At 40.5% G+C, this 24,886-nt stretch overlaps 1 protein-coding gene across 2 annotated transcripts; it reads right to left on the reverse strand.

The window, feature by feature from the left end:
- Window positions 1-492: 492 nt before the first annotated feature.
- Window positions 493-24,838, reverse strand: EIF2S1 (eukaryotic translation initiation factor 2 subunit alpha). Of its 2 annotated transcripts, none has more exons than XM_084792880.1 (8): window positions 24,698-24,838; window positions 19,620-19,861; window positions 11,818-11,897; window positions 9,213-9,364; window positions 6,643-6,749; window positions 5,258-5,355; window positions 3,191-3,334; window positions 493-1,020 (listed from the first exon to the last, which is right to left on the reverse strand). In XM_084792880.1, the coding sequence occupies exons 2-8, from the start codon at window positions 19,858-19,860 to the stop codon at window positions 895-897; spliced, it is 948 nt and encodes a 315-aa protein (XP_084649006.1). In that variant the 5' UTR covers window position 19,861; window positions 24,698-24,838; the 3' UTR covers window positions 493-894. The 2 variants fall into 2 exon arrangements, with proteins under 2 accessions (XP_084649006.1, XP_084649005.1); XM_084792879.1 differs by lacking the exon at window positions 24,698-24,838 and adding an exon at window positions 24,344-24,489.
- Window positions 24,839-24,886: the final 48 nt, after the last annotated feature.

The following is a 24,886-nucleotide window of genomic DNA, read 5'->3' on the forward strand; positions in this document are numbered from 1 at the left end:
ATAGGAACATTAAAAAGTTGTGTTAAATCAGATCCTGGTTTTTTCTTTTTTAAAATATATAAACAACTAAAGACTAGGTAGCACCTACCAGATAAAGAGGAAACTGTCCCCTTCAGTTGGGTGATGCTGCTCAAAGTAATATCAAAGCAGCAGCATTTTAAATAACCCTTTGAATTACAAATTCAAGGTAAGTAGTTTAGTATATACCAAAGGGACCAAAGGTGGTGACTTCTCTCATACAAGTTGCCCCTGGTCTCAAATAAGATAACAGGCACATAAGTCTTTAATTCAATTTAAAAATTTTTCTCTACTAGGGACCATATTCACTCTGGTTAAATTCACAATTACTTCTCTAAGCGTTCCTTTTGGAAGTCTGTTATTGCATAAACATGTGACTACCTGCCCATCTAGTACTTCTACCATATGAAGAGAATTAGGGTCTGAGCATTCAGATTGGCTTTTAACTAGTGACAAGAAGGAAGAAGCCTAGAATTAAATATCCCAGAAATTTATTTGATATTTGCTTGAATACATTTTATATAGAAAGTTTGGGATTATTTGTGTTTGGTGCCCCTGGCAAATCTCTCAACCACAAGGGTGCCAATCCAAAGACATAAGAAATGGAAACTGCAGGCCCAATCTTAGGACTGCTGTTTAAGATTTGTCTCTGGTCCAATCAAGCCACTCCCTTAAAAAATGCTTGAGGTGTTAGAGCCACTGTGTGAAAACAGCTGACATGAAGGAGGGCATTTAGATTCTGGTTTGTTGAATACTTAAATACTTGGAAAAAATATTCAGCTTTGAAGTTTTCAATACTGGAAAACTTTCAAGTCTAGGGTTTACAGCCAGGAAGGGCCGCTTCATATTCCTTAAATTGGACTGTTTTCCAAAAGGTTAATCTTCAGCTTTGGCTTCCATTTCTTCTGCATCATCATCTCCATCCACTTCTGCATTTTCTCTCTCAAGCCGTTCCAGCTGTCTTGCAAGTTCAGTCTCATCTGTATCTGTGACCACCTTCGGCTGTGGAAGAGGCAAAATTTCAATATGAAATAAACAGCAGCGCAGATTCGACTTTAATAGTATTACTGGTCACTGTTTAAAATTCAGTCATTCCTGTGCTGACTTAGCACTGAGAGTAAAAACAAAGTACAAGACAACACAGTGTAAGGAAATAGTGCACTCTATAGTAGAATAATATTCTCTGCCATTTTAATAATCTAACTGGAAAACATGCATTTAGTGACCAGCCTGGTGTGGTGGTGCATACACTACCTTGGGAGGTAGAGGCAGAAGCAGGCAGATCTCTGTGAGTTCAAGGCCAGCCTGGTCTACAAAGCGAGTCCAGGACAACCAGGGCTACACAGAGAAACACTATTTTGAAAAACCGGAAAAAAATGTCGTCCTCCCCTCAACAGGCCACAATGGAAGACCATCAATGCTCTCCTTTTTAAAAAATGGATATTCTGAGTGAGACATGGTGGTGCATGCCTTTAGTCCCAGCATTCAGGAGGCAGAGGCAGGCAGATCACTGTGTGTTCAAGGCCAGCCTGGTCTACAAAGTGAGTCTACGACAGCCAAGGCTACTACTACACAGAGAAACCTTGTCTCGAAGGAGGAAAAAAGGAAATTCTGGGCTTCAGATAACTTCTTCAAGAATGACTTATTCTATACACATAGACATAAGGTATATGGAAATTAAGTTCTGCTCATATTGAGATAATGGAAGGACAGATTGTTCTATGTTTGAGACAGGATGCCTTATGTAGAGCAAGGCAGCCCTCCCTTTGCCTTCCAGTGCTGAAATCATAACTCAGTGTCATTATGCCCAGCAAACTTTACTGTCTATTTTTCTCCATGAGGGGAAAAACCCTACCACTGTCCCTAATGTCCTACAACATGGCATTCCAATGCTAATAGTGTTTATTACCAACAAAACCCCTTTTAGAAATACTATGTAGCAACAACTTTATACTAGTCATTTTTTATTCTGAAATACATCTGACTGGTCAGGTAGCCGGAATATGTTGACAAGGCTGGCTCTGAACTGTGGGCAATCATCCTGGCCTCAGCATCCCAAGTGCTGAGGTCTCAGGGTTAGGTTTGTATCTAACTCATATGACACAACAACAGCAATATCAGCCTTTACTTATGTGTGTGTGTGTGTGTGTGTGTGTGTGTGTGTGTGTGTGTGTGTGTGTGAGATACAATGCCATGATGTGCTTTTCTTTTTTCTTTTCTTTTTTTTAAATAACAGGGGAGAGCGTGAACGCAGTCCCCCACTACCACAAATTATGCAGCTGAGAAGACAACTTTTGTGAGTCAGTTTTCTCTTTCTAACATATGGGTCCTGGTATAATCCAGGTCACCAGGCTTGGCAGCAAGGGCCTTTACACTAAGCCATTTTTGCTGGCTCTGTATCTGAGGTTTTAAAAAGCACTAAGAGGGGTGGGGCATAGAAGCTGGAGAGATGGTTCAGACGTTAAGAGCACTGGCTGCTCTTCCAAAGGTCCTGAGTTCGATTCCCAGCAACTACATGATTGCTCACAACATCTATAATGTGATCTGGTGCCCTCTTCTGGCCTGCAGGTATACATGCAGGCAGAACACTGTTTACATAATAAATAAATAAATCTTAAAAAACACAACACAACACAACACTAAGGGATTGAAAAGGTGAAGTACTTTCTACACAAATATGAGCCATACATAAAGCCAGACACAGTGGTACGTATCTGTAACCTAGAGCTCAGAGACTGAAGAGAGGTGGATCTTGAGCTTCAGGTTTAGTGAGTCTCAAAAAACAATAAAGAGGATATTCAACAGTGACCTCTGGCACAGTTTAGCTGGGCACATACACACTAAAAAGCAAATTAAAATAAGTAGATAGGCAGTTATTAGGGAGTTCAAGGCAAGCCTTGACTATACTGTAAGCTATAAGCTATAAGCCATGAGGTCTTATATCAAGAAGTAAAGTAATCAGCCAGGCGTGGTGGCACACACCTTTAATCCCAGCACTCAGAGAGGCAGAGGCAGGTGGATCACTGAATTCGAGGCCAGCTTGGTCTACACAGTGAGTCTAGGACAGCGAAGGCTATGCAGAGAAACTCTGTCTCAGAGAAACAAACAAACGAACGAACAACAAAACCCCCAAAAGCATTAAGAAGGAAAAAAACCAAGACACCGATCTCACCTCCATCTGCACATTGAACACTCCCCTCTTTTCCTCAATCTTCTCTTTGATGACTGCCATAGCCTGATTGAGGACAGAGAGGCCTTCTGTTCTCTCTAGGGTCGTAGTTGTCATCACATACCTGGGTGGAGCTATTAGGTTAATCTAAAGGAGAAAGACAAAAATGAAGCTATGAAATTTGCTGCATGAAGCAATCATCTCAACCTGCCTCTCAGTTCTCTAGATCAGTTTATTAATACAGTCTCTTGGTTACTTTTCTTATTGAGGTAATAAAATAATGTAACAAAAGCAATTTTTAAGAGAAAAGATTTATTTTAGCTCACAACTCAAGGCACAACTCCACATGGTGGAAAGTCAAGGTAGTGGGAGTCTAAAGCGGTCAGTTGTATTTTATCTGAAGCCTGAACAATGCATTCATTTCTATCTTCTATTTATTCAGGTCCCTCTCCATTTATACCATGGAGGATCTATTCAGAGAATGTTGTCATTCACAGTGTGTGTGTGTGTGTGTGTGTGTGTGTGTGTGTGTGTGTGTGTGTGTGCAGACATGCCCAGGTGAATTTGAAACCTGTCAAGTTATAAACTAATACTAGCCATCATAGAGAGCCAGATCAGATGCAATGATCTAATCCAGTACATGTAAATAGTCCACTGAGATACTGAATATGAAGAATTATAACCCCTGGGTGCTTTGGGTGGTTGGTAACTGGGACTAGAAAGATGGCTTGGTGGTTAAGAGTGTTTGTGGCTCTTGCAGAAGATGATGGATTGGTTCTCAGCATCCACATAGTGACTCATAACCACCTGCAACATCAGTTCTAGAGGATCTGACACCCTCCTCTGGTTTGTGGGCACGAGGCATAGTCATGGCACACACATGCAGGCAAACACAAAATAAGAATCAATCTTCTCTCCCTCTTTTAAGACAAGGCCTCACTATTTAGATCAAGCTAGCCTTGAACTCACAAAGATCTGCTTGTCTCTGCTTCCCAAATGCTGGGATTAAAGACATGCTACCATGCCTGGCAGTAAATAAAATAAAAAACCAAAAAGGCTAATTATCTCTAAATTAATTGATGGAAGAAATCCTTCGAAGAAATTTTGGTAACAGCTATCCAGTTAGGCCAACTTCATCAAAGCTGAACGTATGCTGTTGAGAAAACGGTATCACCCAAAGGGCTATGGACATTTTGGGCACTGCAATTTCTTACTGTAAAGATTTAATATTGTTGGTCCACTTACAACAAGGAACCCCTCACCATTCACAGTGATGGGAGTACCAGCAAAAAGTCACAGTTGCAAACAACCCCCCAGAAATATCACAGAGAATATTAACTCTGAAAGAAAAAAAAAAAAAGATTTAAAAAACGAGACATGACCAGGTTTTTGCTTTTTAAAAAAATGATGTGTCTGTGCCTGCCCTGTGTGTATGGCACACGGGTACCTGAGGTGTCAAACCCCTAGACCTAGAACTGAACTCAGTTCTTCTGCAAGAGTAATAGCTTTGCCTGAGCTAGCTCTCCAATCCACACGGTAGTTTTTGTTTTGCTTGTTTTTAGGTGTTGGGAATCAAACTCTTGTAAGAAGGAACCAAAGTGAAGCCATTTTGAATAGGAGTCAAAGTTTAAGTTCTCAAGACCTCCCTGGGAAACTGACATCGTGCCGGGCAGAGACATGTATGTAGCTAACTGACATCCTGGCTGTCAAACTGAGGCAGGAGTGCTAGGCAAGTCACCCTGCCACAGTTGAATAATCTCTGGCAACAGGATAAGCCCTCCATAAAGACACATTCCTAAGGAAGGAGTCCCCTGTCCCTAAATCCAGATTGGTGGGGTAACTTGCACAGATGCTTGTGGTTTTGGAGCTTAAACTCTGTGACATTCTCACTCAGGGACACAGTTCAGATCAGTAGTGGTCTGAGTACAATAACATTTTGTCATCTGCTTAAATACTTGCAAAAAAGGGAAAGGACAAAGAATATAACTCAGTGGACCTGGGTTTAATTGCTAGCACACAGATCAACTGCAAGGTTCTGATGAGCAGGGTGGGAGAAAATGCAAAAGTTACCTTGATGGGCATGGTTTCTGTAGAACAATTCAAACCTGCTCTCAGGGCTTCTTTGACAGCATCGATGCCTTCATAACCATAGCAAGCTACCTCAATATCTAAAATGACAAAAATTCAAAAGCTGGTACAGAAATGACAATAAGGAAAAATATAAAAGAATCAGAAATTTACAGCTGAAAATATTTGACTATGGCTAGGTACTATTTAGAAACTGCACAGCCTTTGGCCCAGCAATTTGGTCTCTTTCCACCATGTAGGTCCTGGGTTTGAACCCAGGTTTCTAGGTTTGGTGGCAAGTGGCTTTACTTGCTGAGCCAGCTTGTCAGACCTGACCCAGTAGATCTTTTAGAATATCCATGTAGATGGCTAAGCATATATTTTTGTAATTATGAAATATTGATAAACTCTGTGTTCTTTAAGAAGAAATGTTAACATTTGTGCATATTTACTGAGGGCTGGTGCTAGCTAGCTGGGAGCGAACCCAGGGCTTCACAAATGCTAAGAGTGTGGCCCATCCTGATTTATATACCTCTACCCCTTAGGCCTCTGGTTCTTGACCTGCCTAATGCTGTGACCTTTTAATACAGTTTCTAATGTGGTGACCCCAAACATAAAATTATTTCATTGCTACTTCATAACTATAATTCTGCTACTGTTATGAATTGAAAATATCAGATATGCAGGAGATCTGACATGTGATCCCTGTGAAAGGGTTGCTAAAGTCCCAAAGAGCTTGTGACCCATAGGTTAAGAACTGTTGCCTTGGGGCTGGAGAGATGGCTCAATGGTTAAGTGCACTGGCTGCTCTTCCAGAAGTCCTGAGTTCAATTCCCAGCAACCACATGGTGGCTCACAACCATCTGTAATGGAATTGGATTCTCTCTTCTGGTGTATAAAAAAACAGAACATTCATATACATTAAATAAATAAATAAATCTTAAAAAAATATTCTAGATTCACATAGGGTCAATAAGGAGGCATGGAAGGATATCACTGTCCTGTTGAAATGTTTTAAATTGTATACTAAGGCAAAACACTAGCTCTTTTTGTTAAAGGGCTAAATTAGGGTTAGTTGAATTGTAGGAGTATTTTCATGGTTTTGTAGAAGTAATATTTTCTTGGGCTAAGGGTATAAGACTATGGTAGAGTAATTTACTCAGGATGTATGAAGCTTTGGTTTGGTTCTAAGAGCCAAACAAAATCCAAAACCAGTCAAATAAACAACCCCTACCTCTAAAACAAATCACCAAACCAAGCAAAAAACAAACCAAAATAAACCCCTAAAATATTGAGAAAAAGTTATAGCTGTAGATGTAGCAACACATGTTTTGCTTAGTCTCAATACTTAACACCTTGTTTAGGCATGCATATTAGAAGCCATTTACCTGCTCGAATTTTGACAGCCTGTGGGGTCAAACGTCTGTTGATATTGTTAATGAGCACTTCTCGTTCATCTTCATTCAAATCTAAACTATCCAAGATGGATGGGTCTCTGAGAAACAAACAAAACAAGAACTCTCAAAATAATATTACTGATAACTGTGAATCCAAACACAGGACCAGAGAAATACAAACAATGATAAAAGACTTCTTTCAGCATGGAAATTAAAATCTTGACTTGGCACACAATTTTAACTATATGTTCTTTTCTCTTTGTAAATGTGTAAATTAGGGATGAAACAATGTCTCATGAAACTGTTGTAATTATCAGTATTCTCCCTTCCAAGGACTTAGAATCTAGTTTGGAAAAAACAAACATTTGGGCACTCGGACAGGAGGGCATCACTGCCAGTTAGTGAGGTCAGGAAGGGCTTCAGGCAGAAAGCAGCATTTAATTTGATCCTCCCAAGTATCCAAGACCTGGATTAGGGAAGGCCTTAATTTAACACTGCCATTCAGCTACTGCAGTGTTAACTGAAAAGATGTGTACGTGAGAGAGAAAGAGAGAGAGAGAGAGAGAGAGAGAGAGAGAGAGAGAGAGAGAGAGAGGGAGGGAGGGTGGGAGGGTGGGGGTGGGGCATATAGACAGAAATTAAAAGAACAGTAGACCCCTAACAAGCAGAGGCAAAATGTTACAAAAAAAAATTATTCAGAAAAGGACTAACATGAGTAAGCATCCAAACTAGTACCATGGGTCTTGGTGAAGAGATAGTGTGTGCGGACAGGAACTTTTCATTTAGCTTTTCATAAAGTAACAAGACAAACCAAGAAAATATCTACTGTCACATGCTGACAAACACAGACTGACATTTATAATCAATAAGCACACAAAGCTGCTGACCTCACCAATAAGCAGGGGCATGCAAATCAATTATGACAAAAGGAAAAAAAATTACTTTTTCTTTCTTTCTTAATATATATTTTATTAATTTATTCATATTACATCTAAACTGTTATCCCATCCCTTGTATCCTCTCATTCCTCTCTCCCTCCCTCCTTCCCTCTTTCCCCCTACGCCCTCCCGTATGACTGACTGAGGGGGATTTCCTCCCCCTGTATATGCTCATAGGTTATCAAGTCTCTTCTTGGTAGCCTGCTATCTTTCCTTTGCCAGAGGGTCCTAGAAACCTAAAAGAAGAACATTATGACAGGAGGCTCTGGGCCCGGGGGTCCTGCTCAAACTATGGCACCAACCAAGGACAATATGTGCAGTACACATCGAACCCCTCCCCAGGTCTAGCCAATGGACAGGATATTCTCCACAGTTGAGTGCAGAGTGGGGACTGACTTTCACATGAACTCTGGTGCCCCATATTTGACCACGTCCCCTGGATGGAAAAAAATTAGTTAATGATAGTAAAGATGAGGGAAAACAGCAGTATCTACTTACACAGTTGCCAGGGGAACCAATTTGGAATATAACTTGCAAAACTAAATATACACTAAGAACTGGACAAGAACAGAGAGATGTGGGGCAGCAATGAAGACACGGCTGAGGTGAGATCCTGGATATACAGAGGTACCAACTGACCACTTCTATTTTTTCCCCTAGCAGTAGCCCGCAATCTACAATTGCAGAGAAGTCAGGAGAATCAACTGAAGGCTGGATATAACAGAAGGAAAAATAGGGCAAAAGCTCATAATACTGTCAAGAAAGTTCTTGCAATTGTATCTCATGGTGTTTCTATGTCAGATAATAAAGTCAGGCAAGGAAAGGCATGCATGCAGAGAAGAGCAGGTTAGGAACCAGGGCCTAATACTTAAGAATTCATAAGACTGTGGTCAAAGAGCAAAGCAAACCTAGTTAGAAAGGTTATTATGTGGCCACATGGAAGGTAAGTTAATGTGGCATGGGATGAAGATCCAAGCAACTGCAGTAAGCAAGAGGCTGTACTGTCCTGGAATCATTCAGCCAGTACTGAGGAAATGGGAATGGACAAGGGAGTAGTGTGAGCTAAAACCATGTATACACGGCATATTAAAGACTACATAAACTAAACCATGTATACCGGCATATTAAAGACTACATATACTAAACCATGTATACTGGCATATTAAAGACTACATATACTAAACCATGTATACACGGCATATTAAAGACTACATATACTAAACCATGTATACATGGCATATTAAAGACTACATATACTAAACCATGTATACATGGCATATTAAAGACTACATATACTAAACCATGTATACATGGCATATTAAAGACTACATATACTAAACCATGTATACATGGCATATTAAAGACTACATATACTAAACCATGTATACACGGCATATTAAAGACTACATATACTAAGCCATGTATACACGGCATATTAAAGACTACATATACTAACCATATAGGATTGGCTCACTTCACAGGCCTTTTATACTGAAATATTTTTTAAAGCTAAATTTGACAAGAATCTAGTATCTGGGTGTTGTATGACTGGATGTCAGGCAGGCAGCCTGTGTGTTAAGGCTTAGCAGGTGAGACACAAAGGCAGAATCAATGTGTCCTTACGAGACTGCATGCTTGAAGGCATCATAGGCACCATATCCAGGTCTCTTATACTTGTCATCGAAGACCCAGGCAGTCCTCTGGAACAGGCTTTCCAGCTGCTCATCCTTGGTATACTCTAACACCTCAGCAACATGGCGAAGAATGCTATAAACCTGGGTACAAAATGAAGAACCCAACAATTTGAAAGTAAGAGAGCTACAACAAAGAAACATTTTCATATTTCAGCAGATGTAATTTCACGTCAATAATTCCTGAACAATAAAACCCCTAACTATAAATTCTGTCTCCATAAAGAACTAGTTAACTGTTTCACAATACTTAAGTAGGTATAATAAGTAGAAATATGATGTAACTTTGGGTTTTCAAACAAATTAACATTTGAATTTGTTTCACTTGCAACAAGGCACTTAATATCTTTTGTTACCATGAGTTCTTGCATAGATGAAATACATACAAAACCACACTATAACTGTCATGAGAGTATAGAACCATGAGATTGTAACATTTCTTTTGCTGTTATCATTTAACAACTATACTGCTGCTTATTTTTGCATCAAACTTCCTAAAAAATAATAAAAACTTAGCGAAATTATTTCATGAGCTAGCAAGATGGCTCAGTGAGTAAAGATGCTTATTGTCAAGAGAGATGATCAATTCCCCAGAACCCACGTGGTGGGAGAGAACTGGTTCCCACAAGTGTCTTCTAACTTCTAGGCCATCAAAACCAAGTAAACAAAGGCCCTAAACTGCTTGTTCGATTTTATCATTCTGGGAACAGAACGCTGTTCATGCTGTTACTGTATTGTTGATGTATTGTTCAGACTGGGCTGAAGCAAAGCTCCTGTCTTAGCTTCTCATGTAGATGGGTCTATCAGCATACATCCCTGTATTAAGTAAATACTCAATTTGTTAGTGTTTTAGTGAGACCAAAAATAAGATCAAGGTCACACTTTTATTTCTTTGACAGTACAAAGAACCAAGCCCAGGGCCTTCCTCCATGCCAGGTAAATGCTCTTAGCTCTCAATCACAACCCTAGTCTCTATGTCTTTTTGAGACATGGTTGCACTATGTAGGCCAAGCTAACCACAAACTCCTATGCTAGCTTGGAATGCTGGGAATAAAGGCATGTACCACCCTAACTTGAAATTCTGCATTTTTTTTTTTTGGTTTTTCGAGACAGGGTTTCTCTATGTATCCTAGGCTGTCCTAGACTCACTTTGTAGACCAGGCTGGCCTCGAACTCACAGCGATCCGCCTGCCTCTGCCTCCCGAGTGCTGGGATTAAAGGCGTGCGCCACCACACCCGGCCGGTGAAATTCTGCATTTTTAATATGTAGTCAAGTAATGCTGGAGGGAATAGTTCAAAGACTATATTCTGAATGACAAGTCTTACTGAAAAGAGGTTTTGCTTTTTGTTACATTCATTTTACATGTTTCAGATGTGTGAACATATAAAATGAAAGGAAAGATCTGGAGCATGGCCTGATGGGTATGAGACTTTCATTGTTTATTTTACTGGGTGTCTGTTTCTGTTTTGTTGTTGTGATAAAATATCCTAACAAAGACAACACGAGGGGGAAGGGGCTTATTTGGGTTACAATATCAGGTTATAGTTCAGGCAGGGAGGTCAGAGGCAGAAGTCTGAGAAAATTGGTCCGATCAGCGTGAAGAGCAGAGAGCATGAGCCAAGGCATGCAGGCTGGTGCTCAGCCTGCCCTCTCTATTTCATACAGGCCAGGATCCCCTGGGCAGGAAACAGTCCCACTCACAATTAAGATGGGTCTTCCTACAGGAATTAACCTTACCAAGGCAGGTATGACTGGAGGCCTGCTTTTTAGGTGTCAAATTATCATACTGGATTAACCAAAAATTTAAAAAAAAAATCTTTTTATTCACACATTTTCTTGGTATTTTATTTTGAGAATAGGAACACACACAGCAGAAAAGAACAAAATACCAGTAAAAGGTAAAGAGAGTAGAATATCATTAGGGGGCAGGGTACTTGCTGGCTTTGCAGAAGACGTGGGTTTAATTCCCAGCACCCACATGGTGACTCCACCATTTGTAACTCCAGGTCCAGAGGATCTGACACCCTCTCTTCTGACCTTGCATACCAGACACAGCCCCAGTGCACGCACGTACACACAGCCAAAACACCCATACACAACCAAACTAACCAACCAGTCAATCTCGTGCCTACGTACCTATCTACTGTCTGTCCATCTGTTTGTCCACCTACCCATCTCTCTGTATTTTCCCCTTGGGACAGTGTTTCCCTGGCTGGCCTGGAACTCAGTCTGTAGACCAGACTGGCTTCATACTCACAGGGATTAAAGGTGTGTACCAGCACTGACCAGCTCAAAATATATTTTTATTTCTGTTTATGTGTGTGCTCTTGGTGGGTATGTATATGTATATACGGTGCCCACAGAGGCAAGAAGGCATTGGATCCCCTAGAACTTGAGTGACAGACAGTTGTGAGCTGCTGGAGGTGAGTGCTGGGATCCGAACCTGGTTCTCTGAAAGGGCAGCAAGTGCTCTAACCACTGGACCATCTCCATAGCCTCCAAAATGAATAAATCTAAACAACGACAATCAACTTACAGTTTTGGATTTTGTGAACTTGTCTTCACATTTGATTGCTTCCTCTGGAGAAACTCTTCTTTTTGACAAATCAATATATCCTGTATGAAAATATTTTTAAATAAAATTTACTTGTTTAAGTATGATTAGAAACAATTTCATAAGCAATTTAAGTATCTAATTGAGAAGCTTACAATTTTATCTACACTAAAATCATATTGACAAAATACTGCTATGAGAGATTTAGATAATTTTTTTCAGAAATATTTTTTAATTGGAGGGTAATTTTACATTCATTATTATTTTGGAAAAAAATCAATATTTTTAATTACTTAATTGAAACCTATTTAAATGCCTTTCCCTAAGCCTCAGGACAGTTGAGAATCCACTATAATTTTATTAAGAGGATATTACCAAATCAAGTATGATGACATATCTGTTAATCTTAGAACTCAGAAGGTACAGGTAGGTTTGTCTTCCTTTTTTTTTTTTTTTTTCCCTTCTGAGCCAGAGTTTCTTTGTGTAGCCCTGGCTGTCCTGGAACTTAGAGAGATCCGCCTGCCTCTGTCGCCTGAGTGCTAGGATTAAAGGCGTATGCCACCACTGCTTGGATGAAGGTTTCAAACCAGCCCAGCACAAGAAACCCAAAAACAAGTAAAACCAACCAAAAAGGGAGATGATCCTCATTAGAGATAACATCATTTTTGAGTGACTGTTACACTCAGATGGCAGGAGATAAAGCACCCTGCTGAACCCTTAAAACAATTTGAGTGGTAGATTATCTTTCCCAGAGATGCTGGCCTTTCAATCTGAAGAAACTAGGACTCAGAAAAATTAAAATGGTCAGATCATGGATATAGCCACAATTTTTCTGGTTAGAACATAGAAAAGCAATTAAAACATGTCTCAGAATATATTCCTCTTTTGAGCTGTTGTTTTGAGACAGCCTTGGCAGTAGTTCAGGCTGCCATTAAATTCTCCCTGGTACTGGAAATACAGATTGTACCACTATGTTTTTAAAACGGGTGGGGGGGGGGGCGCACGGCGGGGGGCAGGCAGGCATGGCATAGTATTTGAGAAAGTTCCAGGTCAACTAGGGTACTAGAGGGCAACTTAATGAAACCGTGTTAAAAATTGTGGTACCATGCCTAGAGCCCAGAGCCTCACCTACGCCTGGCAAGTGTTCTACACTACATTACACTACGCTATACTCTCAACCCTCATATTTGTCTGAAGCGTTATAACACTGTATATTTTATTAACATTTTATACCTCTATGTTCTGATTCATTGGGACGACAGGCATGCACCAATGTGTCTAGTCCTTTTAGTTGTTACTGTTTTTTTCCTTTCCTGAAACAGAGGTTCTTTCTGTAGCCTTGGCTATGCTGGAACTCATTCTGTAGACCAGGCTGGCCTCAAACTCACAGAGACCCATCTGCCTGTCTTCTGAGTGCTGGCTTTAGAAGCATGTGCTACTACTACTCTGCTTTTTTTTTTTTAAACAGTCTCTCTGTATAGTCATGGCTATCTTGGAACTATGTACACCACGCTGGCTCAAACTGAGATCCGCCTACCTCTGCCTTAGTGCTGGGATTAAAAGCATATGTTATCTCATGTTGTCATTCTTGTGGTCTCAATAACTTAAGTGAGAGAGCTTCTCCTGGGCCGGAGAGATGGCTCAGTTAAGAGCACTGTCTGCTCTCCCAGAGGTCCTGAGTTCAATTCCCAGTATCTACATGGTGGTTCACAACCATCTATAATGTGAACCTGTAGACAGAGCACGCACACACATTAAATAAATAAATCATTATAAAGAAGGGAGGGGGAGAGAAAGCTTCTCCCAGTGCCAGCCAATTAGAAGAGTCAGCATGGGCTTATATTATGCAAACTATCTAATCTGGAATTTACTTACTCTCACACAGTATGCCAATATTGTACTTGCCCTGTAACATGTCAGGAAGAATTAGATAAATTATTGGCAGCCCTTTTACCCAAATACTTTCTAGGATTATTCACACTGGCCAGCTCCGTCAGTCATCTCGCCCTGCTAGATTCTACTATGGCAGGTAGTTCATGTCTAAAACCTCACTAGGGAGGCAGGATTATGAATTTGAGGCCAGCCTAGGCTAATACAATACAACTTTGCCTTACCCCTGCCATCATTACCAAAAATAAAGCAAAACAACCACATGGTTTACTCTTTCTCATAGCTCCCTCTGCCCATCTGTCTCAAACTAGAGCTTCCCCAAGTGGCCATGCATGTCATGACATGCCTTCCTTTTGGGTACTGTAAGAAAAAAAAATCTTTTAAAGATACTGGTCTCCCTGTGTTATCCGCCACTTTCATAAATTTTTTAAAAAAGATTTATTTATTTATTATTATGTATACAGCGCTCTGCCTGCATGCACATCTGCAGGCAGAGGAGGACATCAGATCACATTATAGATGGTTGTAAGCCACCATGTGGTTGCTGGGAATTGAACTCAGGACCTCTGGAAGAGCAGACAGTGCTCTTAATCACTGAGCCATCACTCCAGCCCCCCACTTTCATAAATTTAAATCTTGGCAGCACAAATAATATAAAAAACTAAATGTGTTGTAAAGAAATTAAGAGAAAGGGGGAAAAGAGTATTTTAAAAATTAAACACATTTCCATTTCAAGTACCATATTATTATTTCTTTAAGGCAGTTCTACCTAGCAGTAAATAAGTTTCTCTTTACATTAAAAGCTTCCATTCTGGCTTCTGCTGTTTTGTATTACTTATCACTAGATACATAATTGGGTTTATTTTTGGGACAGGATTCCTCTGTGTAGCCTTGGCTGTCCTGGACTCGCTTTGTAGACCAGGCTGGCCTTGAACTCACAGTGATCTCCCTGCCTCTGCCTCCTCGAGTGCTGGGCTCAAAGGAAAGCTCCACTGTGCCCGGCTAGATATACAGTTCTACTTGACCTTTTTGTTCTTCTCAAGGCCTGGCCTTTCTCTGTTAACAATTTCTAATACACAAGAGCACTCTGTATTTCCATCCCCTCCACCCTCCTATGTACTGTTTTAAAAGCTACTTTCAAGGTTTTTGTGTATCCCCCACTCCACCATGTTTTGGTGTACTTACACAAACTATCACATCTACTATATAAAGTTGTGTATCTTTTCCAGTTTGTATAGGGAACCTTAGATTTTTTTGTGTCTCAGTCAGGCATGAGCCTGGTACTGTCTCCCCCCAGCCCCACCATATACCTCTGCCCCTCTCCTCTTCTATTGGCATACTATTTTGATATTGGACAGTGGCTGATGTTTCTATTGCTTCCCTAATATCCTGTCCTTCAGACTGGCTAATTTTCAGTGAGCTATCTTCACAGCTCACTGATGTTGTCATCCTCAATCTTTTAGCCTATCCAGTGGATTTTCATTTCCGGAATTTCAGTAAGTTTGCAAGACTTTCTAACTTCCTTTTTAAGAGTTCCTTTTGTTCTCTCTTTAAAAGAATATTTTCCTAATATGGTTGGGTAGTATAACAATGACTTTAAAAATTCTTTTCTCCTAATCCAAACTTAGATTATCTCTAGTTAGTTCTTAGTAACTTCGGCATTATGAATGACATCTAGGAGAGGCTTTAGAGGGTGCTGTTTCATTAGGAAAAATAAACTATTTGAATGGAAAACGGGCTCAAGTAGGAAACAACTTTAATCTTCAGATCTTATACCCCTCAAAATGCTTGAAGGCTACCTGTCTATCAATTTAAGGGTCACAAAGACTGTACAGAATTTATTTAAAGATCAGGGGCTCTCCTTTTATGGACCTTTCCTTTCTTTAACCCAGTGGCTCTCAACCTTCCCAATGCTGCTTTAATGCTTAATGCTTCCTATAATACACTTTATGTTGTTGTGATCCTCAATCAGAAAATTATTTTCATAACTATAATTTTGCTACTGTTATAAATCACAATGTGAATATCTCAGTGTTCAGATGGTCCTGGGTGACACCTGTGAAAGGGTCATTCAAATTGAGAACCACTGCTGTAACACTTATGATTAGCATCATTTCATTTGCTATTGGCTATCTAGGGCTTTATGTGGTTAAACCAGCAACACGGAACATTTTGTAGCATGATCATAGGTGCCCTACTTGAAATATCTTTAGTATGTACTTGGGGGAACAGATACAAAACAGAAAAGTGATCCAGCACAGTTCCTTTCAGTTTTGGGCAGCTTTTGTTTTTTCCTTGTTTTACGTAGTTAATTTTTTATATGTGTCTGGAGTACTATGGTAAGTCTTAACCAATGAGATCTGATTTTCTCATTATTAACAACATAGCTCCTTGTTGGGCATGGTGATACATGCTTTTCATCTCAGCACTCCAGAGGCTGATGCAGGTTGATCTCTGAGTTGGTGGCCAGTCCAGTCTACAAAGTGATTTCTAGGACAGTCAAGAGCTACATTGAGAAACTGTGTATAGGGAAAAACAAAACAAACAAAAAAATTCAGCTTTCCTGGGCTGTAGCTGGAGAATCAGCTCAGTGGCTAAGAGCATTAGCTTCTCTTCTAGAGGACCTTGGTTTGATTACAGCACCCACATGATAGCTTACAACTGCCTGTAACTTCAGTTCCAGGAGATCCAATGTCCCTTTCTGGTTTCTGAAGTTACCAGACAGGCATGTGGTATACACATACATGTAGGAAAAACACTCATACACACACACACACACACACACACACACACACACACACACACACACAATTAAACAGAACAAACCAACCCCAGACCTCCTCCACAGGCTCTTTTGTACTTTGCTTTCATTTTTACTATGGAGTTCTTCTTACATTAGAAGTTAGATCTTCCTACCCAGATCTAGCCAACGGACAGGACATTCTCCACAGTTGAGTGGAGAGTGGGGACTGACTTTCACAGGAACTCTGGTGCCCCATATTTGACCATGTCTCCTGGATGGGGAGGCCTGGTGGCACTCAGAGGAAGGACAGCAGGCTACCAAGAAGAGACTTGATACCCTATGAGCATGTACAGGGGGAGGAGGTCCCCCTCAGTCACAGTCTTAGGGGAGAGGAGTAAGGGGAAAATGGGAGGGAGGGAGGAATGGGAGGACACAAGGGATGGGCTAACAATTGAGATGTAATATGAATAAATTAATAATATATTAAAAAAATAAAAAATAAAGGTTAAAAAAAAAGAAGTTAGATCTTGGTTTACATAAAAATGCTAATGCAGTTAACCAATCTACACTTTGCTTGTTTTTAATTGGCACAATACAAATAGGTTCTGCTATAAAAATAATTGATTGTATTTCTGATATCCTTCTTGATGGCATCTGAAAATATATCTGCTTCCTTCGCATATATTTTATGTAATGAAGAATTACAAAACAAGGCAGTATTTGGGTCTTATTATTTTGGGACAGTGATGTGAAGACTTAAAGCTGAGAATGTGCCAGCAAACTCAGTGGTGGAGAGACTAAAATAACAAGTCTAGACATTACAGGTTGCAGTTGTTCAAACTTGATAGTAATAGCTGACCTGAAACTAACACTTAATGAATTATAGTAGAATTGCTAAAGCCAATACCTATTTAAAAGTACTGTGCACCATGCGTAGAAAAAGTGTTCACAACAGCGATTATTACCATGGAATCCAGAAAAGATGGGTTTAAAAAAAAAAAAAAAGGAATACTCACTCAGCACCACCTGAAACACTATGGATCTGGGAATTGGGAGATAATGCACAACATTCTAACTGCCAGATACTGGGGCTCAGGTGTGTGAGTGTGTGTATGTGTGTGTGTGTGTACACGCACACAATATAATTCTTTCTCAAAGCTTATATAAAATATAAAATTGTCTGGCATGGTGGTACATGCCTTTAATCCCAGCACTTGAGAGGCCGAGGCAGGCCAATCTCTGAGTTCAAGGCCCCCCTAGTTTACAGAGCAAGTTCTAGGACAGCCAGGGCCACACAGAGAAACCCTACTAAAAAACTCAAAACAAAATCTAAAGTCGATCCATTTTTATCTTACTTCTATAACTTAATCCAGTAGTCATCTTGTTGCTAATTTGGTTTTAAATCAAGAAAAAATAAAAAATCCCATCAAATACATTCGAGTCTATGACTACTCAAGGGCTCTCCACTAGGCCAAGCACTGCAAACAAATTGTGCCCTTTCCCTCTCACCTGCTGAACAGCTGAATTACACTCCTAAAGCTAGCCCCCAAGGTCTATTCCCTTATTTGGGCACTGACTCACTCCCGAGACAAAATACCAAGGTCCAGCAATCAAAATTCATTATTTGGCTACACTTGTCCAATCAGGACAACTCACACTAGCAGACTTCCCCTTTTTCTTCCTTATAAATACTGCTAAAACACTTGCTGTCTGTAATCTTTGCTGTGGTCGAGGCAAACACCCACTCCCTTCTTATTCCCCTTGGGTGAAATAAATCTCCTTTGTGCTGAGAACGTGGTATCTGGGTGTGTTCTTGTAGGGGCCCTCCCTTACAAATACAGATGAGTTAACTACTGTTCTAGGTTTCTTTTTTTCTTTCATCTTTTTTGAGTTTTGTTATAATGAGTTAATTACCAAAATGCTGAAAAATTTCATGTCATTTGGCCTCAAAACTAACTCTACAATGTACTTATTAAACTACTACTACTACAAGTGAGGCAGTGGCAGTGGTACACACCTTTAATCCTACTACTCAGGAGTTCAAAGCCAGCCTGGTTTACAGAGCCAGTTCCAGGATAGCCAAAGCTACAGTGAAACCTTGTCTTGAGCACCCCCTGCCCCAAAACCCCAAAGCAAACAAACAAACAAAGCCTACCTCTATAGTAAAAGGTTTTGCTTAGCCAGCTAATTGGTACCTTTTAAATTTTTTTATTTAAAATTTTAGACAAATTAAACAGGGATTTATATATATATGTAGATGTGAGTATGTGGTTGCATGTGTGTGTTTATGCATGTACGCCACATGCCAGTTAAAGCTATAGGAGAATCTTGGGTGTTTCAGGAGCTGTTCAGTTTGGTTTCTGAGACAGGCTCTCTCACTGGCCAGGAGCTCACTGAGTAAGTTGGGCTGGCTGGCAATGAATCCCCAGATTGTTCCACCTCCCCAGAGTTGGGATTATCAGGCTGTGCTACCACACCTGGCTTTTCTGTATGGATTCTAGGGACCGAATGCACCTCCTGCAGCTTGTATATCAAGTACTTGATTGACTGGCTATATCCCAACCCCCAAATGCTTCGTCAGCAACTTCATATGTAAAATAACTTATGCAGCAGGGATGCCAGAATCATTGTATCTAGGATAACATTAGAACGGAAGTTATTTTCTAGAAGTACTCTGCCCTTGAAGAAATCACCGTAGCAAACATTGGCTGTTTCCTGTGTCTATAGTTGGTTTTCTATAGCTTTACAGCCTTTGCATGATGTTGGCCACAAGACAGTCCTGGCACACAGGAATATCTGGCATTATTGAGTACTACAAACAGTGCATAATAAACACTAATGCTGCAATTCAGATTAGAGTATGGGCTTTGGCTTGAGAAACTTGTTTTACCCAAAGAACAACTTTTGTGAACAATCAATAAATAAGCGTTTTGAAATTCTTAAGACATTCAGTCCACAGAAGCTGGACCTCCCGCTGCCAGCAAGGCTTTAATTCATCCCTGAGTGTTCCTCTCTCTCTTTGAAATTTAAGTATGGTAGTCTAACTAAAGTGTATTTTAAAATATATATTTTTTAAATAAGACATTTGAAACCAGAAACTTCTGTAGTTTTAAAGTTCAAATTTCTTAGCTAATTTTTTTCCCTCACTTACCTTTTTCTTTGTCCACTCTAATAACAACTACACATTCATTTCTGCCGATTCGGATCAGTTTGTTTATAGAACGAATACGTCTTCTGGATAACTCACTAAGAAGAATCATGCCTTCAATGTTATTGTACTCCAACAAGCTGACATAAGCCCCCATCTCAGCAATGGACCTTACATTCACCATCACTACATCTTCCACCTCAGGAAATTTGTGTTGGTAAAATCTACAGCTTAGACCCGGCATTCTGCAATTTAAACAAACAAACAAAAAAATGTTGAGGTACGCTAAAAACAATCAGTTTTGTATACCTTGACAATGAAAGAACACCACAAAGGAAAATAGACATTAGTTTTTTCATCTCTTTAAATGTCTTAGATGTCAGAAAACGGATCGATACCCAGGAACCAAACTTTAGTTTTTATTTGCTCCATATTTTGTGACGCTTAGGCAATCACTTTTAGAGGAACCATAAAAAAATAATGACTATCTATAAAGTGTTGTGAGTCCTAAGGATTAAAGGAATATGTCAAGAGTAAAACACTGTTTTAATATTAGTATTAAGTAGGACATCATGGTGTATACCTGTAATCCCAACACTCTGAGGTTGAGCCAGAAGGATCACAAGTTTGAAGACAGCCTGGGCTATATAACTAGATGCTATCTCACAACAAAAGCAAAGCAAAAACAAACTTGCAAAATACAGTAAATCACCACCTAAGATTTTAATAACTATCACAGAATGGAAGGCATCACTATAACACAGTTTAAACATTACCCAAGCTACTCTTTTCCCAAGTCAGCTCAGATGGCATATATAACACACAGCATATAAAGGCAGACTCTGACTACTTAAAGGGTAACCAATAGCCAACTGTTACAGCCAATCCTTTTTGTGATGCTGTGGACTCAGCTGAGTTTCTATTTACACACGAAGCAAATCTTTCCTAACTTACCTCTCATTAGCTGCACCTCTACTCTATTATCACTGTAGCCAAAATTATAATATCATAACCTAAAAGTTTATTAAGAGGCTAGAGACAGCTCAATGGCTGAGAGCACTGGATGCTTTTCCTGCAAATGCGGATTCGGTTCCCAGCACCCACAAGATGGCTTACAACCAACCATATGCTAACTCCAGTTCAAGGGATCCGATGTTCTCTTCTGGCCTCTGTGGGCTGTAAGCACATGGTACACAGATGCACAACACCCATAAAATAAAGTGACTTCATTCTTTATCTCCTTTTAACACAAATGATTTAATTCAATCATTATCATTTCTAACTTGTATTATTCTCCAACAGTTTAATGTGCTAGCCTTGTTTATGCCAGGGAAGTACTCCACCAAAGCTCTACCCCAGTCCTTGAATTTTTATTTTGTTAACAAATATGCCTAATCTTGAGAAAAGCTTTACAAATCTCCACAGTTCCAAGTGTCTTTAATCTCCATGCATTAAAGATACTTAAAAGTCATTCCCTTTGATCCACCCAAAGTTCCCAGCACCGCCTCTTTAGTGACCCATGTGCTGGAACTCATACAGTTAGCACTATACTTTAAGGGATGTCCCCAGACCTTAATTGTAGCTGAGGACTTTTATGTTCTCCTACTAATCATAACCTACTTACTGTAAGAGCTCAGAAGATAGGTAGTAAATAGCACCCAAAGGCCCAAGAAAATAACTGTGATATTTTAGAAACTTACTTTCTTATTAATTGGGAATAAGGCATCAATACTTAAGAAACAGATACTCAGCAATGTTTAGTGTTAATGCCTTTAATCTTAACACCAGGAAGGCAGAGGCAGGCAGAGCCCCAAATTTGAGATCAGCTTGGTCCAGAGTGAGTTCCAGGACAGCCAGGGCTACATAGTGAAACTCTGCCTCAAACAAACAAACAAACAAACAAACAACCCAGAGACCAAAACCCAAAAGAAAACACAAAAAAAACAACCCTCTGCCACCTGCCAACCAAGAATTACACCCAGCATATGGAACAACAAAGTTCTTTCTAGAATGGTTTGAGAGCTGACATGCACATAAGTAACCCCACTGCCTACTGGGAAGATGCATATGGAGGACAACCATGGGATCTGGCCACAGCCTAGCTGTTTCCCCGTTTGTAGATAAGGAACGGGAAATGCAGGCTGAGCAACCTGCTCCTCTATGTACTGACACCGTGCTACAAAAGTCAAGATCCCAGCTGATCATTCAAATAGTTTGTGCTTCTAAAATCAAAGACACATTAAAGAACTATCAGAACTAGAAACATCTAACATGAACAAAACGCAACGCTGATATATAGATATTCAGTGTTGGAAGCCTATATAACATATTGGCCAAACTATTAGGACACAACCTACAGTACTGTGTAGCCAACAGTAACATGTGACAGACTCATTTCTCTTCGGCTCAATAAAACAGGGATTCAGTAAACAAAAGAAAGTAGACACTCAGCTAGAATTACCCTTTGGAAACAGTTGTTTCATTTTTAAACAGAGCTTCTCTTACGGTGGGGGTGCACAAGTTTTCAGATATCTGTATATGGAGAACTTGAGAATTAAACAGAGACTTTCAAAGTAAGCATTGAAATAAACGCTGTAGGAAATGTGCAACAATTTTAGGAGATTTTAAAAATCTGCTAATCATATTTATTCAGCAAATTAACCCAAATAGCAAAGCTGACACTTTTGGCTTCATCAGCTGGTTAAAGATTACAGGCAAGGGAGTAATTGGCCACTGTAGGGAGACATGGCTACTACCTTAGAAGGCACAAATCTGTTTGCAAAATATGGAGTAAATATTTGAACATTGCTAATGGTATGTTACTTACAGTAGCAAGAAAGTAGCCTGAAACTACAAAGGAATTCTTGCCAGGAAGAACTTGCATGTTGGCTAATTGACTAAATCACTTTATGAAATGCTAAGAACATTTTAAAAACAATGATAAAAAGCCCATTTTTATTCTGTCAATGAAACAGAAATCAAGAATTTAGTCAGTCATTTCCATAATTTTCAAAGTATTCAGACTTTCATTTTGCAATTTAATTTGTTAAAACAATTTTTTTTGGGGTAGTCAGTACTAAGTACTAAGCAATACCAACACAAAAATTCTTTCCTATGGAATTAAGTACCAGTGGGAAAACAAACTAGAAGGATTACAAGGTGCTATTTAAAAAAAAAAAGAAGCAGAGGAGTTAACAGGAAACTGAGGAACAGAAATATGAAATGACTCCAAGGACAAATATGTAAGTACTAAAATCAGGAATCAAACCCAAGTGTTTAATACTGAATCTGACATGTCTTTTATCCACAAAGCCTCACTGTATCATCCTGTGACAATCCTATTAAGGGCTCTCGCGCCTCCTCTTAGACGGGTTTTCTCACAGTGCACCTGCGGCTGGCCTTACTAAAGGTGTGTGCACCATCACTCCTGTAACACTCAAGATCCCACTTCTTTTAGAGTAACTGGTATTATGGGCACACAGCACAACATAGGCTGTATGTGTTCATGTAAACAAACAAATAAACAAACAAACCCACATTTCTAAAGATAGTATGCAAATTGGAAGCTAATTCCAAATACTTCGAATTATCAGTATTTTGTCCCTGTTAACAAATGGTACACTTCTAGAACCTAGTACAGTCATGTCACCACAGTAGAAAAGGGAACGAATAATTAAAAATAAAATGCACTATGTAAGGAAAACGTCTGTTCGGCTCTAAAGTTCACCAGTACAATAATGTCTTCTGAGAATGAGCACCAGCTGGCACTGTGTGCATCGAGAAAAGGCACTACAATTCCACAAGTAACTCACACTTGTGAGGAACTGTGGAGTCCCCTCCCCTACAACTTAATGGAGAGAGAGAGAGAAAAAAAAAAATCAAGACTCTCTGATACACCCTTTCTACAAGAAACAATGTTTTTTTTTTCCCGTAATGAAAATGTATGCATCCTAAATCTGGAGGATACAGAGCCCCAGTAGTGTGAACACACGTTTAATCTTAGGCTTTCTGCTTCCATAATTAAAAGACCCCGGTTTTTATTCTCGCAGTTGCCCAAACAGGGCAAAGAAATCCCTCAGTAGCATTAATTCCAATGGGATTTTCACTTCCAGGAATTCACCCTACAGAAACACAACTAGATCGGACTTGATCTTCAACTTTAATGGTTACATTATGGTCTATCTTGGACTTGTTTATTTTATTTTATTTTATTTAAACATGGTGGTCTATCCTACTGGTTCTCTTGCGAAAGAGTTCCGTCTCCAACGAGTCAGAGGAAAGTTTTGGCAGTATCCTGGGGCGGGGGATTAAAAAAAAAAGCCCCCATTCTCAGGCCTTATGGTAAAAGCAGAGCGCCCAACCATCCTGAGCTAGGGGTGGGGTGTCGGAGCGTTCCCCAGAGGCCTCCCCAACCACGGGATGTCTTTTCTTTAAGGAGACTGTAAAAACCGACTTGGCTCACACTCCTTCCCGGGGTCCCTCCGGCCGTACACCCCACGTTTCTGGCTCACAGGACCAGGTCCCCGGCTGGCGAGAAGGGGGCACGAAAGAACCAGCGGGCGCTGGCGACGGTTTCCAGACACTTCCCGCGCAAGAACGGGAAAGGGTGTGTGAGTGTGTGTGCAGGGGGGTAGTGATAGCTCGGGGCCTAGCTTCGCTCGCCCGCTCCTGTCACTGCACTTAACTAAAGTGAATTCTTGGGAGGAACGAGCTGCGGGGTCGGTCACCTGAGGTGTGTGTGCGAATCCCGACCTAGGGTCCCACGCCGTGCTCCTGAATGGCAACCAAGAGACTCGGAACACCAACACCGGACGCCGAACCTTCCCCAGCGTGTGCTTCGCTCAACCCAGCGCGCATGCGGACCCGCCTCTCACTGCGCAAGCGCCGATAGAAAAGGCCCTTCGTTACCACTAACCATAGAGTCTTGGTCCTCCTAACGTGGGCGGTGTGCCTCCCCCCCCCCCCCCCCCCCCCGGGACGAGCTAGAAGTGCGTTTTTCTTGGGATTTACAGACTTTGCGGAGGGAACTTGTAAGGCTTAGAGAAGAGGGGAGGTTATGTTTCTTTCTCCAGAATGATTACTTTAAGTCGTAGTCAACCAAGAGATGGCGCTGTGACGAAACACGGGAAGCCCAGGAAGAGGAGGTGCCGGATCCTCTCCGCACCCGTCCCTCAGGGCACGCTGCGTTAAGGCGTCGGTGAGCCGCCGGCGAGAGGGACGGTGAAGGGACCCGGAATTCCGGACTGTGCACGCTTCCACATCCGGGTATT

Source organism: Acomys minous (assembly GCF_964271855.1).
Source record: "Acomys minous genome assembly, chromosome: 8".
In the NCBI taxonomy this organism is placed as follows: Eukaryota; Metazoa; Chordata; class Mammalia; order Rodentia; family Muridae; genus Acomys; species Acomys minous.

What these genes read in the sequence shown, in the direction of transcription:
- EIF2S1 (XM_084792880.1), bottom strand. Translation starts at nt 19,860, where the DNA reads ATGCCGGGTCTAAGCTGTAGATTTTACCAACACAAATTTCCTGAGGTG. An exon ending in TAGAGTGGACAAAGAAAAAG is followed by an intron (nt 11,898 to 19,619) that starts GTAAGTGAGGGA and finishes ATTTTCATACAG; the next exon opens with GATATATTGATTTGTCAAAA. An exon ending in CAGAAACCATGCCCATCAAG is followed by an intron (nt 3,335 to 5,257) that starts GTAACTTTTGCA and finishes TTTCTCCTTTAG; the next exon opens with ATTAACCTAATAGCTCCACC.